We start from the raw sequence: 17,530 nt of genomic DNA, 5'->3' as shown, positions 1-17,530 counted from the left end.
AAATGATGGACTGCCTGCGATTGATTCTCAGTTAAACAACTGGCTAGCTCAGATGACAAAACTGAGCTAGGTTAAGAGCTTTGCGAATTTAAAGAAGAAAAGTCACTTGATCCAGGGATAGTCCACATATATATTGGCCGATTTCGACCTCTTCTTAACGGTGACTGCTCCTACTCGGACTGCACAGAAGCAGCAATTCGGTTCCAGAAATTCATACTGACTGTGAATATAAAATATAACTGATAGAATTCTACAGGATGGGGCATTAGTGTGTGAAAACAGCCCAGATCCAATGTTCCCCAGGCATGCACCTCCAGATCCCGGCACCCAGGCATCTTCACTTGGGCGTAAGCGGTCGAAACCCAGGTGCAAAATGTGCCAATTTCGAACACTATTGAAGAATCATAGAATCGTACAGCATCAGATTCCTGACTTTCGTAAATAAGCAGCTCACGTGAGACACACCGACTATTTGGGAGCACTGAATATGCACTGTTCCTGCCAATAACCTTACATCCATCTCTTAGCTCCAGTTATTTCTCTCTTGCGCATTTAACAGCTACCTGGCAGCTGGCACAGCTTTCCTCACAATTTAACCTCCTATCCAAAGAGGCAGCTTTTCCAAGCTTGGCAGGCAACAGCCACCACAACATGGCAACCTAGTAAGAGGGATTGTGTTACCAGGAGATTTCTTCTCTGGGCAGGCCTGGAGCTTCTGCACCTCTAGAAAATCAGCTCTGCAGAGCATGGAAAGGCACCCAAAGATATATAATTTGGCTTTTTTTGATTGTATCATAATTTGGAATGTTTTAATGCGGTTTTTATTGGATTGTTAAAATGGAAAAATTTAATAATATTTTTTTTTAAAAGAAAATCCTGCAAGTCATCCAGGACCCGAACAAAGGGGAATGTTTGCAAAATCCACAAGCAAAGGACGCAGGAGCAGGCAGTGGCGTAGCGTGGATTGTCAGCACCCGGGGCAAGGCAAGTAATTTGCACCTCCTAATCCGTGGATTTGTGCCCCCTAACACGTGGATTTGCGCCCCCTAACCCTAACCCTCAGATGTTGCGCCCGGTGCGGCCGCCCCCCCCTGCACCCCCCACGCTACGCTACTGGGAGCAGGAGCTGAGGAAGGAGCCGCCTCTTCAGCCAGCCAGACCTGACTTCGCCAGCTTTCCAAGCCCTCAGAAACCGGCCCGTCTTGTGGGGCCATTAAGGAACCCGAACTCTCAAGTCGCGCATGGCAACAAAGCCTCCCAGCTTGGACTCACTTCAAAGTCCTCCTTAGCGCAGGGAGCAAACGAGGGGCAGCCCCAGTCGCGCGCCGGAAACCTGAGGCGGCTGCAGCCTCTGAGACGTCGAGTCTCCCTGGCTTTCCCTCCCGCCCTCAAGTAACTCCCTGCTCTTTTGTTCGCTTCGCCTTATCGTTCCCAGGTGCTGGAGACCCGCTCTTTTATCTTTAACGCTTCTTTTTTGCAATTAATTGAACGCACACAGGGACCTAGGGAGGCGGGGGGGGGGACTTTCCACACACGCTTCCAAGCTCTTCTTCGCCCAAAATGCACGGAGCCGTCGGGGTTCGAAGCCAAGGTCCGGCGACCCACGTGACCCGGCTGAAGGCGAGCGCGAGGCGGGAGGATTTCGTCAGCCACGCGGGAGAGAGACAAGGGCGGAGGGGGGGGGACCTCGGCGGGGCGAAGGAAGCTCTCCTTATGGTCCGAGCGGCAGGCAGGAGGGGGCGTGGCGGGCGGGCCGAGGGGCGGCGCCTCAGCCGGCCCGGGGGCGGCGCCTGGGCTCTAGGTGAAGGTTAGATTTATATCAGAAGGCAGAAGAAGCTGGTCCTGCTCCGTCTCGGTGCGCTTTGGTTCCGCAGCCGCCGGTGACGAGAAGGCAGCGAAGAAGCAGCAGCAGCAGCCGAGGGTTTACCTGCCTTACCTACCTACCTACTTACCTACCTTGGCGATGGCAAAGGCGGTCAGCGTGGCGCGGCTGCTGTGCGCTTTGGTCTTTTGCTCGCAGGCGCTCTCGGCGGTGAGTAGGCAGCGCGGGAGGCGAGCTGGAGCGCCGCCTGGGCTCCCCGGCAGGGAGGCAGGGATGGTTGGCTCCACGTGGTCGGCGGAGAGAAAGCCCAGAGCTCCGGGGGGACTCGGGGGCACTTTCTTTTTCGCGGCTGCCCCGTCCTCCTCGTCCTCCTCTCTTGGCTTGAACTGGAGGGAAACGCGGGACCTCCGCGCGCGCGCGCCTTTTCCTTCCTCTGCCCCGCTGCGCTCCCGCGCCTGGAAAGCGGTTCCAGCTGGTGTCTTGGGAATGGTGGAAACCCCCAAGCGCCTTTTCCCTCCTTCCTTACACATCCCCCCCCCCCGCTTCCCGGTGCGCCCTCCTCTTTCAACAGGTTCTGGGGCGCAGAGCCCTCTCGAAAAGCCCTTTTCAAGAACAGCCTATTGTGTCGGCGGGGGGATTCCAGAGCCTGAAGGGTTTAATTCAAACCAGACCATGGAGGCTCATAACCTGATTGGAATTTTTCTCCCCTCCACCTCAAAGCGCCCCCCTCTCTCTCTCTGTGCCGCCCTGCTCCTTCTTTCCCCCTCCTCGTCCCTCTCCACCTCCCTGTTCTTAGCCGGATATTTGCCTTGCTCTGGGAAGCGGCCTGCCCGCTTTGCTCCCTGGTTTTTTGTGGTGGTGTTTTTTTTAACTCCGAAGGGCAGGTTGCAACTCGGCTACCTAAGCCAGGAGTTGGCACGCCTTGTCCCCCTTAAGGGCGGCTCTCCCGCTCTCCTCCTCCCCCTCCCCCCAAAATAGTTGTTCAATCATACTTTTCTTTTTTGGGTGTGCAGAAGTGCCGGGTTCTCATACAGGGGCTTCCAGCTGGAGAAGTAGCAAACAGGCACGGCGGGCTGTGCCGGTTCACACGTTACAAAGCTTCTCTGTGGGAGGTGACTCTGGAGGCGCTGATGTGCCATCATGGGTGGGGAAGTTGCGACATATGGTAATCCTACAGATGATGTGTGAAGGACTTGACTTTTTCACATGGGAGGGGGGGAGAGCAAGGATTTCTGGAACTAAGGCAGATTGGATGCAAATGCACTTTTGCTAATTCATGCCCCTGTGAGAACTGAAAAGATGAGGCTGCTTCTGGAGTAGGCAGACTTCTTCCTGCAAACTTGTGACGGCAGAGCGCTGACAGAGACACCACAATTACTTAGTCTTGCCAAGTAGATCTTGGGAGATGCTTTGCTGACCAACTTTCCCGCATTTCCCCAGCCATTTCACCTGAGCTACCATTGGCTTTGTTCCCAAGAGGTGTAGATGCCAAGGTTGCAGGATTGATCCCAGTAAACGAGGGGGTTGGACTAGAGGTTCCTCAGGGGTCCCTTCCAACTGTACAATTTTACGTTTGTCCCCGTGACTGATGGTGGGGTAAAGGAAGAGCTGCTCACATTCTTATTGAGATGCCTGGATCCTTAAGACGGATCTTGAATTTTGTTTCAAGGGTCCAAATAACAAGGGGCAGGGCTCTGGCTTTCAAAACGCCTGAAACAGCGGAACTGCTCAACACCCAGGCTTGAAGGCAGAACACTAATAGGTCTTCAAAGAGACTCTTTCTCTCTCCCCCCACCTTTTGCTTGCACAAGCAAGAATCTTCTCTTTTATGCTTAAATGAAGTAATTTTCCTCTTCCCCCTCCTTTCTAAGATGGTTTAATCAAATAGTTCAGGTACCAGCTGATAAAATGACACTTAAATCTAAATTGCAGACAGGATAGTTCTCAAGAACACTTCTTTTTCCTAGTATTGGACAGGATTAAACTTAATAATTAACTTGGTCCCACTAGTTATAATCAAAAGAGGGCATAGGTGGTTGTTGGGTACCTGCAACTTTCTGCACTGACACCTCTCAGCAGATGTAATACTGTATGACTTTAGAATCTGTTGGCTTCTTTCCGTGCCTCATGTGACTTTAAAAATCTATTTCTATGGCTTGTGCAGTTAAAGCCTGAAACCTGGGTTTAAAAGCTTAAACGGACATCCCTATCTTCATAATACCTGTTGCCTAATGTTCCCTGTCATGTGCCACTTGGCACCCCCTTTGCCTATTTACATTGCACAGAGAATTGCATCATTAAAAAGTTTTAAAACGGCAGTATGTACTTCGAATTCAAGTTCCAGGCAATCATTCTGGATACTTGTACAGTTGCAGCAAAACTAAAGACAGAATTTTTTTTGCTGCTATACATTCGAAGCAAAATAATGAGTTGTCTGCTTTGAAAATTACAACCACAGAACATTAGTCTGTAAGTGAAAACAGACCGTATTCAAAATCTAGAACCTATAGTAAATCTCAATACTATCTTTTTCCCCCTCTGAGCACTGCACCAGCAGATGTCGCCACTGAATAAACAATGCCCTTCTTCTATCTGCCACTCCCATAGCGTCTACCTTAACAAATCTGGGAATTCACATGTTCGTACTTTTACAGCATGTCTGTGTCCCGTGCAAAATTTAATTTGTTTCACTTGTACAATCTTAAAATTGATCTGTGCCATTACTCAACCAAGGCAGTACGTACTGTAAAGAGAGAGAGAGAGAAAGAGAGAGAGTTTGGTGTGTGTACTCTACTGACCTACATGCAATAAAACAGAGCCAATGGTTGAGCACTGGTGGTGCAAATTTCCGTCTGAACATGACTCAGTGTAGGTGAGAGCACATTTCTGCTTCTGCCATGGGTGGTGGCAGTGGCAAGGAAAGTGCCTGTCTAGCAGGCCTTTTTTGATGTGGTGAATGGACTTTTAATTACCTAGCTAAGAAAGTGTTGCTTCGACAGTCTTGGAAGTCTGCTGCATCAGTTTTGCGGGGTTCAGGCAGAATTAGGCATCGTAATGAGGAATATGGAGCACTCTCTTTTCCATCTGTGCTGTGTCACTTTTGACTGAGGATGTGAGCAAGCTGCTTGGAGAAGTGTGGTCAAGCACCCTTGACCCTGCGTTCTTGTCATCTTAGAGCTAGCTGATGGAGAGTGACTGTTTCGGTCTAGGTAAAGGTAAAGGGACCCCTGACCATTAGGTCCAGTCGTGACCGACTCTGGGGTTGTGGCACTCATCTCACTTTATTGGCTGAGGGAGCCAGCGTACAGCTTCCGGGTCATGTGGCCAGCATGACTAAGCCACTTCTGGCGAATCAGAGCTGCGCACAGAAACGCCATTTACCTTCTGGCCGGAGCGGTACCTATTTATCTACTTGCACTTTGACATGCTTTCGAACTGCTAGGTTGGCAGGAGCAGGGACTGAGCAACGGGAGCTCACCCCATCGCAGGGATTCGAACCGCCGACTTTCTGATCGGCAAGTCCTAGGCTCAGTGGTTTAACCCACAGCGCCACCCGCATTTGGGTCTAGAGGGTGATTAATGCATCATTGCAGGAATGGTAGAGTAGAGTGGGTAGGGATAGTGGGTCTTTTCCTTGAGCTGTTCCTTACCCCATGAGGTTCTCTTATCAGCTACCACACGTGTCACACAGTGGCGACTGTCCCCTTTGTGGTGGCAGCCCACCTTTGGGTATGCTTTGAGGAAACTGATTATCTTGGCCCATTTCAATTTAGTTTCTGACCTGGTCATGGCACTGAAACTGCCTTGGTTGATAATATTTCTTGGAACAGAGATGGAGGAGTGTGGCCTCCCTCCTTGTTCTTGACCTTCTTGAATGGTACTGAGAGGTGGGTGAAGCTGCATTAAAGTGGTTCAGCTCCTGCCTTCAGGGCTCTTTTGAGAAAGTAGTTATGGGGAGGCCTGTTGTTCAGGGCAATCGGGATTGCCTTGTGACATACTGCAGGGCTCCATGTTACCCTCTATGCTACATAACATGCCCACATGTTCCCCATGGGAGCTGGCATCAGATTTGCCATGTCAATCTGTAGCTGAAATAAAAAAATTCCTTCCAGTTGCACCTTAAAGACCAACTAAGTTAGTTCTTGGTATGAGCTTTCATGTGCATGCACACTTCTTCAGATACAGTGGTGCCCCGCAAGACGAAATTAATTCGTTCCGCAATTTTTGTCGTCTAGCGAATTTTTCGTCTTGCGAAGCACGAAATCCCATAGGAATGCATTGAAAATCAATTAATGCGTTCCTATGGTCAAAAAAAGTCGAAACAAAGCCAAATTTGGTACAACAACAGTTTATTAACTGCTCTTTAAAGTCACACATACTGTAAAGAGCAGTTCAAAAATTGAAGGGAAAATAAATTAACTTTATAAACAAAACATGTCTTTGTTTTTAGACAAAGGAAACAAAGCCGCGAGACGTTTTCGTCTTGCGAAGCAAGCCCATAGGGAAATTTCGTCTTGCGAGGCAAATCGAAAATGGAAAAACCTTTCGTCTAGCAAGTTTTTTGTCTTGCGAGGCATTCGTCTTGCGAGGTACCACTGTACACAAATACTGCAGATACTGCAGTGTATCTGCAGCATGCACACTTCTTCAGATACACAAATACTGCAGATACTGCAGTGTATCTGAAGAAGTGTGCATGCACATGAAAGCTCATACCAAGAACTAACTTAGTTGGTCTTTAAGGTGCTACTGGAAGGAATTTTTTTATTTTGACTATGGCAGACCAACACGGCTACCAATCTATAGCTGGTTCATCAGCTTCGACATCTTTTGAACTTCCTGCGAGATTATTGCAATAATGCTCTACATTGGTCGGCCCTTGAGGACGATGCAGAAACTTCAATTGTTTCCAAACACGGTAGCCAGTTAACTGACCACAATCCCATTTACAGCTCCTATAACCAGCTGCACTGGTTGGTTGCTACTTTGTTTCTGGGCCTAATTCAAGTGGTTTACATTGTTGAGAGCATAAATTCAATATGTTGACATTTAGAGCCTTAAATGACTTGTGTCCCAAATATCTGAAAAATCACCTTCCTACCTTGATGTTTTGACACCTGAGATAAATATATATAAGATGCATTCTGTTGAAATTAGTTAAAACAGTTTGCAATAATAATGATGACGATGATGTGTTGTATCCCATTAGCCAGATGTTGTTGAACTGCAAGTCCGGTCATCCCTGACTGTTTGCTATGCTGGCTGGGGCTGAAGGGAGTTGGAATCAAATATCATCTTGCAATGCATTATACATAGGGCTACCTCTGAAAACTTCAGCAGAAACTTCAGGTGGTGGGAAATTCAGCAGCCAGAGAAAGATGGTTTGAGCATATTACTGTACATTGATCCTGGCCCAACTGCACTGGCTGCCAATTAGTTTCTGGGCCCAATTCACAGTCACAGTGCTGCTTTTGATCTGGAAAGCTCAGGAACCGCAGTAGCCCAAGGACCACCTCTCCCCATGCGAACTACGCAGACTTTGCGATCACCATCTGAGGCCCTTCTTTGTGTGCTTCCTCCATGAGAGATCCCGAAGGTGGCAACACGAGAAAGTGCAGTAGCTCCTTGTTTGTGCCATGCTGTCCCCGGGGAGGCCCACCTGGCACCTTCTTTAGACACCAGGCAAAAACGTTTCTCTTCAACCAGGCGTTCAGCTGGTTAACATTCTATGGCTTTTAAAATGTGTTGTGGGAGGGAGGTTATTGGTTTATGTTTCGTATTTTGCATTCTCATTTTGCATCTTTCTGTTATGAACAACGCTGGGATCTTGGGATGACAGGCAGTATACAAATTTAATAAATTATAATTATAATAACAACACCTGGAAGGCAACAGGGTTGGTTGTGTTAATTGATCCCTCTGTTTGCCATCTTGGCAGCTTGCATGAAATTTCTCTCTGCTGATCTGGCAGAGCAGGGTTCATTCACGCATGCAACTCATGACTCAGCGGAGCAGGCCATCGTGATAAGAAGACACATATGTTAACTATCTCTAAGGCCCATTGGTGCCAGTACTATTTACTTCAAGTTAGAGGTAATAAATCTGGAGTCTTGCTGTGCATATTTGGGGACGGTGTCCCCAAACTGCTTCAAGGGTTAAACTCTTGGATTGTAGAATGCACATCTGGAACAAGTTCATCTGTCGGAGCTCTGCTTATGTGTGCTGCACATGGCAAGTGAATAATTACTTAGCAACCTTTTAGCTAGACTTGACTCACTTACAAATCATCCTCACTGTAAGTCGTCTAGTTTCAACTCTGGTTAGGCTTTATACAGTACATGCTTTATCAAAGAGCAGGGTATGATTTGCTGAAAACTTATGGAGGCTCCTTGAATCTGATCCTACTTCTCACAGGAAGAGTCACGCCCACAGAAAGTTGACTTTCTCCTGCCTATACAAGTGGAGAGATACCTGGCAAAAGGTCTTGATAAAAGTACTGGAGGTTTAGTTGCTGCAGACACTTCAGACTCACTCAATGTTGGGCAACAAACTTACCTCATTTATTTACTGAGGGAGATAATCCATCGGTCTGTTCTTCCTTGTATATTGTTTATATGTAAAATGGCATATCTTTAAAATACAGTAAGTATGCCAGGATTTTGGGCTCTGAATGATCTTTCCTGGGATCAATCAATCTCTCTCTCTCTCTTTTATATTTGCATTTAAACATTCCCACACTAAAATCCTTACTTGCTGCCAAGCAAGTCTATTGATTTCTCCAGTGAAGTTCCTTTCCTGTAGAGTGACCTTGTTAAGAGTTGGGTTGTTAAAAAAATAAAATGGGAATTGGCTGTGATTCTCTCCCCCCCCCCCAATTTTGCCTGCATTCTGAGCTTTGTGGTGGTTTGAGTAAAGGTGAATTTAATCAGCAGAGGACCTTAGTAAGGAAAGGTGATATTTTTCTAGTGGCACCATTACCTGGGTATTGGGTGTGGAGGAGGCTTCTATAGACTTTGATCCATCTCTTCTACCCTTACGTAGGCCTATATAGCCTTTCCTCCTATTTCACTTTAAAACATAATTTCAACTGTAGTGGTGACTCGACATTTTATAGCTACCCAACTACAGTTGTATCCATGTTTGTTAACATGTATCCATGTTTGTTAACTGATGTGGTTAAATGATTTTTAAAAAAACAAAACAAAACATTAGATTGAGTTTTAGCACACATGAAAAACTTAAAACAAATGCTTATTACTTTGGATTATAATGTAACTTAAATAGAAAATGATCTTTAGGAAGATTTTTCCTCCAGAAGCATTTTATTTTAAAAATCTGATTTAAACTAAAAAAAGCACTGATTTTTTTAAAATTTTGTTTAAAAAAATCATTGATTTTAATCCACCCTGTTCCTGTCTGAGGCTGATGGCAATGGTAGCCCAAAACTTATGGATCTTGCCACATTTCAGAAGCCTTGTCTAGAGGAACTGGATGAGCTCTTAACACTTCCATTGCTTTAAAATAATGGGGCTAGCTAGTCTCAAGCAGCAGCAGGTGAATTTCACTTGATTTTAGAAGTAGTTGTTGTGCTCTAAAATCCAACTAGAAAATTTCAGCAAGCAATCATAGCCAGAAACTCTCAAGACTTTACCTTAGCCTCTTGAGATTTCAGGGGGTCGGCATTTTTCTGGGAAATGCTAGCTCTGAATGGGCAGAGAATTTATGGAGAGACATTCAGTCTCCCCTCCATCCACTCACTGAAATGGTTCAGCCCAGTGTCAGCTGCATCATGTACAGCTGCTGACTCTGAGTTGCGTCTTACTTGGGAAGTTCTTAGGAGCTCTGAGGGTAGAGAGAGATCTCTGGCACCCAAGCACTCAGTAATGACCCCTGTCTGAATAGCTTTCATCCAACATGAAACTCTTTGTCCACTTATAATTGTTGCCAGTAACATTTGCACCCGGAGGACAAATGTTGCATCTAGAGGACAAAGCTGTGGCTGCTCAGTTTGCTGCTTCGTTTGGAAGATGGATACGAACGAACAGAAAGGCAACTGAGAAGAGTTTGCATAGCATTGCTCTGCTGCCACCTCTCCAGTCTGAGGACTGGTGCTGAGAAATGACTGTGGGTGAATATTTTATAGGCACCTTTTCATTTCTGAGACTTTTCATTCTGACATTTAACTCATTGTTTATGTTCAGAGGTTGCCGCTTGTCACCATTGGCCACCACAACTCTGATTGCAGTGCGTATAAATTATGAATCAACGGCCTCTCCTTGGAAGGATGTGTCAAATCCATATTGGGGGGGAAAGAAAACTGAACGCTTGAACCCTTGACCCTGGCTGCACAGTTCTGTATCTGTAACTGATAACTTGCTTGATGGCCTTACTCAACTTTAGTTTCTTTTAAATATTGCATCAAAGTACGTATAATCTGTGGGTGCACATGTGAAATTGAGTTGAATAATAATATAATAATGATTTATTCTATATATCCCACCCATCTGGCTGAGTTTCCCCAGCCACTCTGGGCAGCTCCCAATTGAGTGTTAAAAACAATACAGCATTAAATATTAAAAACTTCCCTAAACAGGGCTGACTTCAGATGTCTTTTAAAAATAAGATAGCTGCTTATTTCCTTCACATCTGAAGGGAGGGCGTTCCACAGGGCAGGTGCCACTACCAACAAGGCCCTCTGTCTGGTTCCCTGTAACCTCACTTGGGAACCGCCAGAAGGCTCTCAGCACTGGATCTCAGTGTCCGGGCTGAACGATGGGGGTGGAGACGCTCCTTCAGGTATACAGGACAGAGGCCGTTTGATTGAAGCCAGTATGAGTTACCTTTGATTTAAGGGAGATCACTGCATAATAAACAGGACTTCTGAAAATCTGCATGAATGTAATAGTGCATTGGAGAACATACTGCAAGGCTTGTCCACCAGCTTCAGTAGGATATTAAAGGTATCTCTGTTAAACAGTACTCCAGTCCACAGTATTTCAGAAGCAGCAGGGGGAGAACTTAAAACACCCCAGCAACTTCTGTTTCTTTCTTTTTTTCTTTTTAAAGGTTCCTGTGTGGAATGTGGGCTCGATAAATGACCAGATTAGCTATTCCCCTGTCTTCATGCCCCCTCAAAATTACCCCAATTCTCTACACTCTCAAGCAATGAACTCTTCCTTAATTCTTCCAACCTTCCTCCTTATTTTGCCACAGTGCAATTGCAAACTTATAACAGCATAAAACCTTTTTAGCGGTTGTAGAAATGGCAGTGGGTTTGCACTTCTGCAACTTTCATGCTCGTTTAAAGGTTAATTTCCCAAGGGTTACAGACTGAGCCTAACTCGGTCAACAGTTAATTAGAGAAGAGATCGAAGCTGCTTAACTTCATTGGGAAAATAGTAGTTTAGGGAGTTCTGCAAACTTGACATAATTCTGAGCCTTCATATTTGCACCTGTCAGTGTATTATATTGTATTTGTGTGGTTAGCAGCATGCCTGGCTGATTAAATGGTAGCATACTCATGCTGTTGTGTAGCCCAGGATTTCTCAAACTTGCATCATTTTTGGACTACAACTCCTACCATCCTGAGCTAGCAGGACCAGTGGTCAGGGATGATGGGAACTGTAGTCCCAAAACAGCTGGAGACCCCAGTTTGGGAAACCCTGGCATCTTAAAGACTAGCTGATTGTATTACGGCATAAAAGCTTTGTGAACTAGAGTCTGCTTCATCAGATGTGCATGTGTGAAGGGTCGTCTTCAGTTGCAGGCATACAACCGTAAGGGATGAGGGGAGATTTAAGTTGTAAGCAGTAGGACCAGAGGGAGCTGGAAGGCATGAAGTACAGATAATGATAATTCAATCAGAACTAGAATGTGTTCCTGGAAAATAAGGTCAGTGTCCTTTTGCAACAGCAGTGGCTAACTAGCAAATCAGTCAGCTTGGGATTGTCTGTGGTGGGAGGTGAAACAGTTGCCTTTATACAGACTCAAATAAATACAATTCAACTTTGCAATTTTGTGCTGGTATCTCCCTTTGAAATAAGTTGCTTTGTTCAGCTATGGTCCCCCTTGAGATCAGTAGCAGAAATTCTTTCCTAGTCTATGATACATTATTTCTGATGTCAGATTTGTGTTCATGGATTCTTTTGTATAGAGACTATCCTGTTGTCCTGTGTAGAACACACAAGGATACTATAACCTAAACAGAAGCTGTCAAGAGTTGGTGAAAGGAACAGTTCAATTGATGAATGCACACTTTTAATTTAATGATTCTCTTAATAATCTCACTGTCTGCCTGGCAAGCAGGCCCAAATTTTCTGAAGCCTGTGTGGTCTTGCATAGCGTAACCCAAGTGCCTCAGAACGATAGGTAAAGGGTTACTTGGAGCTTGAAACACAAACACCAGCATGTACTTGGTGTCTTCCAGCCAACAAAATGGCATCCTAAAATAATTACATCTCTTCATATGACAGTGTGGTAGAAACGTACCAATCTAACAAAGGAAGAGATGGTGCTAGCTTTTGTGTTCCCCTGTAAAGTTGTGTAATTTGTGGATTGGATTAGCCTTTCTGTTACCTTGAGACTGTGCAAGACTAAAACTCTTGAGAAATCTCAGTATGGTAAGGAGAATTGCCACAGCTTCTTGAGCTCCAGGAATGGGAGTTTCCTGTGCTGTGTAGATGACCTTCAATGCAGGCCTGTCTTAAGGTACAAAATGTTTTTAGTAGTATCACAAGGAGCTTGACTTAAGTAGTTGGAGTCCCTGTGCTCCATGTTCTCCAAACATACGTCATAGTTGAAAGCAAATGTTGCATGCTGTTGGCTAGGAATGAAGTTTAGCTCAGATTTGCACCTAGGGTGAACCGGTTGCAAAACTTTGATCACCCAAACTTTATTTTCTCAAATGCTCAAAATTTTGGAAATCCAGCAGTGTATCTAAACTTCTTATCTCCTGGGATTTATTTCAGCCTGGATGTTGTTCCATGTTTCTGCATTTGTTTGCATTTTGTTTTTCCATCTTACAAGCCACCCTGGGGATGCTGACTTGCGCCGGAGGCTTTTATTAAAACAGTTTGATGGTTTGGTAACATGGGAAGAGAAAGGCCGCTGTCAATTACAGTCGAAGCTAACTAACTTCCTGGTTCAAACGTGGTGGCTATATGAATCATGGCTTAGCTAATCCTGCTCCCTGTCCATGTTTAATACGTAGGGAGGAGAAGAAAGCAACTCTGCCTGAATGCTTATGAATCTTCTAACTGCCTTTATAGTCCCATATAGATGAAGAGTCTGTCCAAAATACTGTGTGCAGCTAACACCAATGCATTCTGCTTAGAAGAAGAAGAGGAGTTTGGATTTGATATCCCGCTTTATCACTACCCTAAGGAGTCTCAAAGCGGCTAACATTCTCCTTTCCCTTCCTCCCCCACAACAAACACTCTGTGGGGTGAGTGGGGCTGAGAGACTTCAAAGAAGTGTGACTGGCCCAAGGTCACCCAGCAGCTGCATGTGGAGGAACGGAGACGCGAACCCAGTTCACCAGATTACGAGTCCACCGCTTTTAACCACTACACCGCACTGGCTCTCATTATAAGGGTTTGCCCCATCCTGTTTTGATGGAGTGAACTCCTACGTGGACTTGCACCTACATAGTCTCCCATTAAAAAGTGTGAACTCCATCTGTTCTTTGTCAAAACAGGAAAGCAAAAAGAAAAAGGATTAGGGGCATGGTTTCTCTCCCCCCACACACACCCTTTTTCAGGAAACAATGTTTGATAGCTTCTAATGGATGGAGTCTGATTAGTGAAAACTATAGAAAGCACAAGAGTGGCGACTTCTGAAACCACCTCTTTTTTGCTTGTTGTGACTGAGCACAATGCCAATGCAGTCCTTATTTTCTTATAAGGAGGGGAAATACTTGGGAATATTGTGTGAACAGTCGAGAAGTAAAGCATATACTTCTGATTACCCTAGTCTAGACACTTCCATTGGTATTTGCCTTTGTGTGATGAGGTAGTGTGACTCTTTAGAATATTGCACAGCCAAAGCATATAGACTGAGACATAAAATTGGGGGAGGGCACTCAAATGCAATCAATAAAGCTTCACGGAGCATCCTTTCTCATTCTTCCTTAGTAATATGAAGTGCTTACAGGAGCAAAAAATAAATTAGTAGTTGTCTTTAAAATTTGATACGGGGTATCTGAGAATTTGTCAGGGTTCAAGTCTTGCAAACGAAACATTGGTTATGAAAGCACCATTTTAGTCCAAAGTTTAGGCTACTGTACTGAGCAAACTGATAATACCAGTTTCTACCAATAACCGAAAATCAGCTCTAGGCTGCAACACTCCCACAGTTGGAACTGCCAGGCATTGTGGGAGTTCAGCTGATCTAGTTTGGCATGATATTACGCCTAAGGTGCTATTGGATGATCTAAACATTGTCTAGCAGGCAATGCTTGTTCTTTTCTGATCTAAGGCCTGTTTAGACTCGATGGTGAAGCACCTTCTGGCTTCTAGGAACCTTTTGGCTAACTTGGCATAGAGGCTTTCAACAGATTTGATGGAAAATGATTGATAAGAGGCCCTGCAGTCTACAAATTCATCTGACAAAGCAGACTAATCTATGAGTGTTGTAGCTGCAAGAGACTCCTGTCTAAGGTGACACACATCAACTCCTTATTATTGGAAAGTTCTCCTGCACAGTATAAAACTCTTGATGCCATTACAAGTTCTGGACATGTACGGTATGAGAATGGGGAAGCTACTAGATTAGATATCAAAAAGTGCAGCTCTCCCATGCCATCTTAACTGTTGTGAAATGATAAGGGAGCTCTCAAGAGGACCTTGCACATTTACCAAGTTGGACTTGAAGGGTCCTTACAGTTTTTCTATGAAGAGCCTCGCAGCCAGCTTTTTTCATTGGTTTTTTTCCCTGGAGGAAACACTTTTGTACAAAGGTGGGTGGGATTTGCAGCAAAGTGGGGAGGACTCATTGCTCAAAGATGGATGACAGTGCAATCCTGTACATGTCCTCTTGGAAGTAAGTGTCCCTGAATTCCATGGAACTTGCTCCCAGGTAAGTTATGCACAGATTTGCAGACCAATCCCCCCCCCCAAAAAATTCCTTTCTTACCCTACAGCTCTTGCCATCTCAAGCTTAACATGGTTTTTGTTATTATTTAATGTCTGGGTATTCTGCTAATATCGCGCCTTGTGAAATGTGAATGCAACAATATGTACTGTTGAAAGGCAGGAGTAAGTTTTGCTGAAAAGGGCAGCATAGTGTTCTAGGGGGAGGTGAGCTATTAAGTTTTGCAACACAGCTTCAAAGACTGTTGGCTCCATAAGGGTAATGGGATATATGGTGGCTAACAGGATAGAAGAGTCTCCTAACTGGTTTCCACAGGTGAGAGTGCATGACCTATTGTTTGCCTGAAAATACAGATATTGACCATAGATATCTGTAATACATGGAGGTTGCATTATAACAAAAGCGTGGGGGGGGGGAGACAGCACTGAAAACCTGCCTTTTGTAGATTGCCTCAAGTGATTTGTAGGCGGACACATATTCCTGCTCAAAACGCCATGCATCCTCCAGAAGTAAATTCCATTGAACTCCATGGTATTTTCTTACGAATAAACAAGCATGCATAGGGTTGCCCTGTTAAGGGAATGGAAATGATGGGGAGTGAAACTTCACATGCACATTCGTTCCCGACTTTTGTAGTATTTTAGATTTACTTGGTCTGTGGTTATTCCCCCCCCCCTTTAAAAACCGCTGTCTGAATAGATTCCCCATGTGATGGCAGAAATTTCAGTAATATCACAGAGAAAAGAACCTAGTTTGCAATTTCATACCAAACACTGGGCCAAACTAGTGATGATATAAGAGTTCTTATCATCTGTCATGATTTTTTAACAGCTGCAGATTCCCTCCCCCCAAACTGGAACTGTGAGGAGAGTTTTAACCTCCCACATCTGTTTTCCAATGGGGACAATTTTAAGCCAGGAAAACATGATGGGTGAATTATTAACACTCAACACACACAGCTCCATCCTTACATATTAATTTAATGACATACAGTGCTAACTTCAGATACTGCATATCACAAGTATTTATATTTGGAAAAACCCACCATCAATTTAGACAACAGAAACAAGTACAGTGGTACCCCGCAAGACGAACACCTCGCGAGACGAAAAACTCGCAAAACGAAAGGTTTTTTCGTGTTCGAGTAGCCTCGCAAGACGAATTTCCCTATGGGCTTGCTTCGCAAAACGAAGCTTGCCCCGGGGACAGCGGGTCTTCTCTTTTGAAGCAAGGGGCGGCGGGGAGATCACTTCTCCCCACCGCCCCTTGCTTCAAAAGAGGTCCGGGGGCAGCGGAAGCACTTCCCGCTGCCCCCGGACCTCTTTTGAAGCAAGCGGCTGCGGGGAGATCGCTTCTCTCCACAGCCGCTTGCTTCAAAAGAGGTCCCGGACCTCTTTTGAAGCAAGCGGCTGCGGGGAGATCGCTTCTCCCGGTGCTCCGAAGCAGGGCGGGGGGGGGCGGGAACACCTTCCCCCACCGCCCCGCTTCAGAACGCTGCTCCGAAGCGGGGTGGGGGGGCGGGAACACCTGCCCCAGCCGCCGGGCTTCGTAGCGCTGCTGCGAAGCCGGGCGGGGGGGGGGGGGACACCTGCCCCAGCCGCCGGGCTTCATAGCGCTGCTGCGAAGCCGGGCGGGGGGGGGAACACCTGCCCCAGCCGCCGGGCTTCGTAGCGCTGCTGCGAAGCCGGGCGCGGGGGGGAACACCTGCCCCAGCCGCCGGGCTTCGTAGCGCTGCTGCGAAGCCGGGCGGGGGGTGGGGTGGGAACACCTTCTGAAGGCGGGCGGGGGGGCGAAAGTCTTTGTCCCCCCTGCCTGCCTTCCCAGGGGCTTTTAAATCGCCCCAGACAGCGGAGAAGTCCTCCGCTGTCCCGGGGCGATTTTAAAATGCCGCCCGCCAGCATTTTAAGATCGCCCGGACAGCGGAGAAGTCCTCCGCTGTCCCAGGGTTTTTTAAAATGCTGGGGGTGGGAAGAAAAGCCCTTGTCCCCCCCCAGCCTTCAGAAGAGGTCCGGGGACAGACTGTCCCCGGACCTGGTCTGAAGGCGGTTTCCTTAGGAACGCATTAATTGATTTTCAATGCATTCCTATGGGAAACCATGCATCGCAAGACGAAAAAACCGCAAGACGAAGAGACTTGCGGAACGAATTAATTTCGTCTTGCGAGGCACCACTGTATATTTACCAATGTGGTGCTTGGGTATAATGGATGTCTTTAAAAAATGAAATAAATCATGCTCCATAGTTGCATGAAGGCTGCATTTTATGGGTAACCTAGAAGAGGACGAGGGATTATAGTTAAGGATATTTGAGATTTAGATTCAAGTCCCTATTGACCAACAGCAGAGAGTATTGAATGTTATTTCAAGTTTGTCTCCTTTAGTATTTTGTCAGTTCCTGCAATTGTAGCTGCCTCAATGCCAAGTTTGGCCTCTTATGTTTTGGTTGCATCTGAAATTCCCAATTCTCAACCCCACCCTTCAATTGAGAAGCTTAGAGGCACAATGAATGTTGTACTCTTCTCTGCACTAAATTGAGGGCTTTACTCAATGAACTGTGGCTTAAAATGGCATGCTGAGGCATGACTAAATACACAATAGTCCTTCACAATGGAACTCATTT

General features: G+C 45.9%; 1 protein-coding gene across 1 annotated transcript in view; it reads left to right on the top strand.

Annotated features, from left to right (window-relative positions):
• The first annotated feature begins 1,813 nt into the window (after positions 1-1,813).
• Positions 1,814-17,530, top strand: part of SDC1 (syndecan 1) — a 34,144-nt gene continuing 18,427 nt past the window's right edge. The window contains exon 1 of the mRNA XM_081189266.1: positions 1,814-2,032. Within this exon, the coding sequence (XP_081045392.1) occupies positions 1,964-2,032 (69 nt within the window). The 5' untranslated portion in view covers positions 1,814-1,963. The remainder of the gene's footprint in view (positions 2,033-17,530) is intronic.

Source organism: Podarcis bocagei, assembly GCF_964188305.1.
Source record: "Podarcis bocagei genome assembly, chromosome: 3".
In the NCBI taxonomy this organism is placed as follows: Eukaryota; Metazoa; Chordata; class Lepidosauria; order Squamata; family Lacertidae; genus Podarcis; species Podarcis bocagei.
The sequence above is the reverse complement of the archived record's forward strand: the minus strand, read 5'-3'. Positions and strand labels throughout refer to the sequence as shown.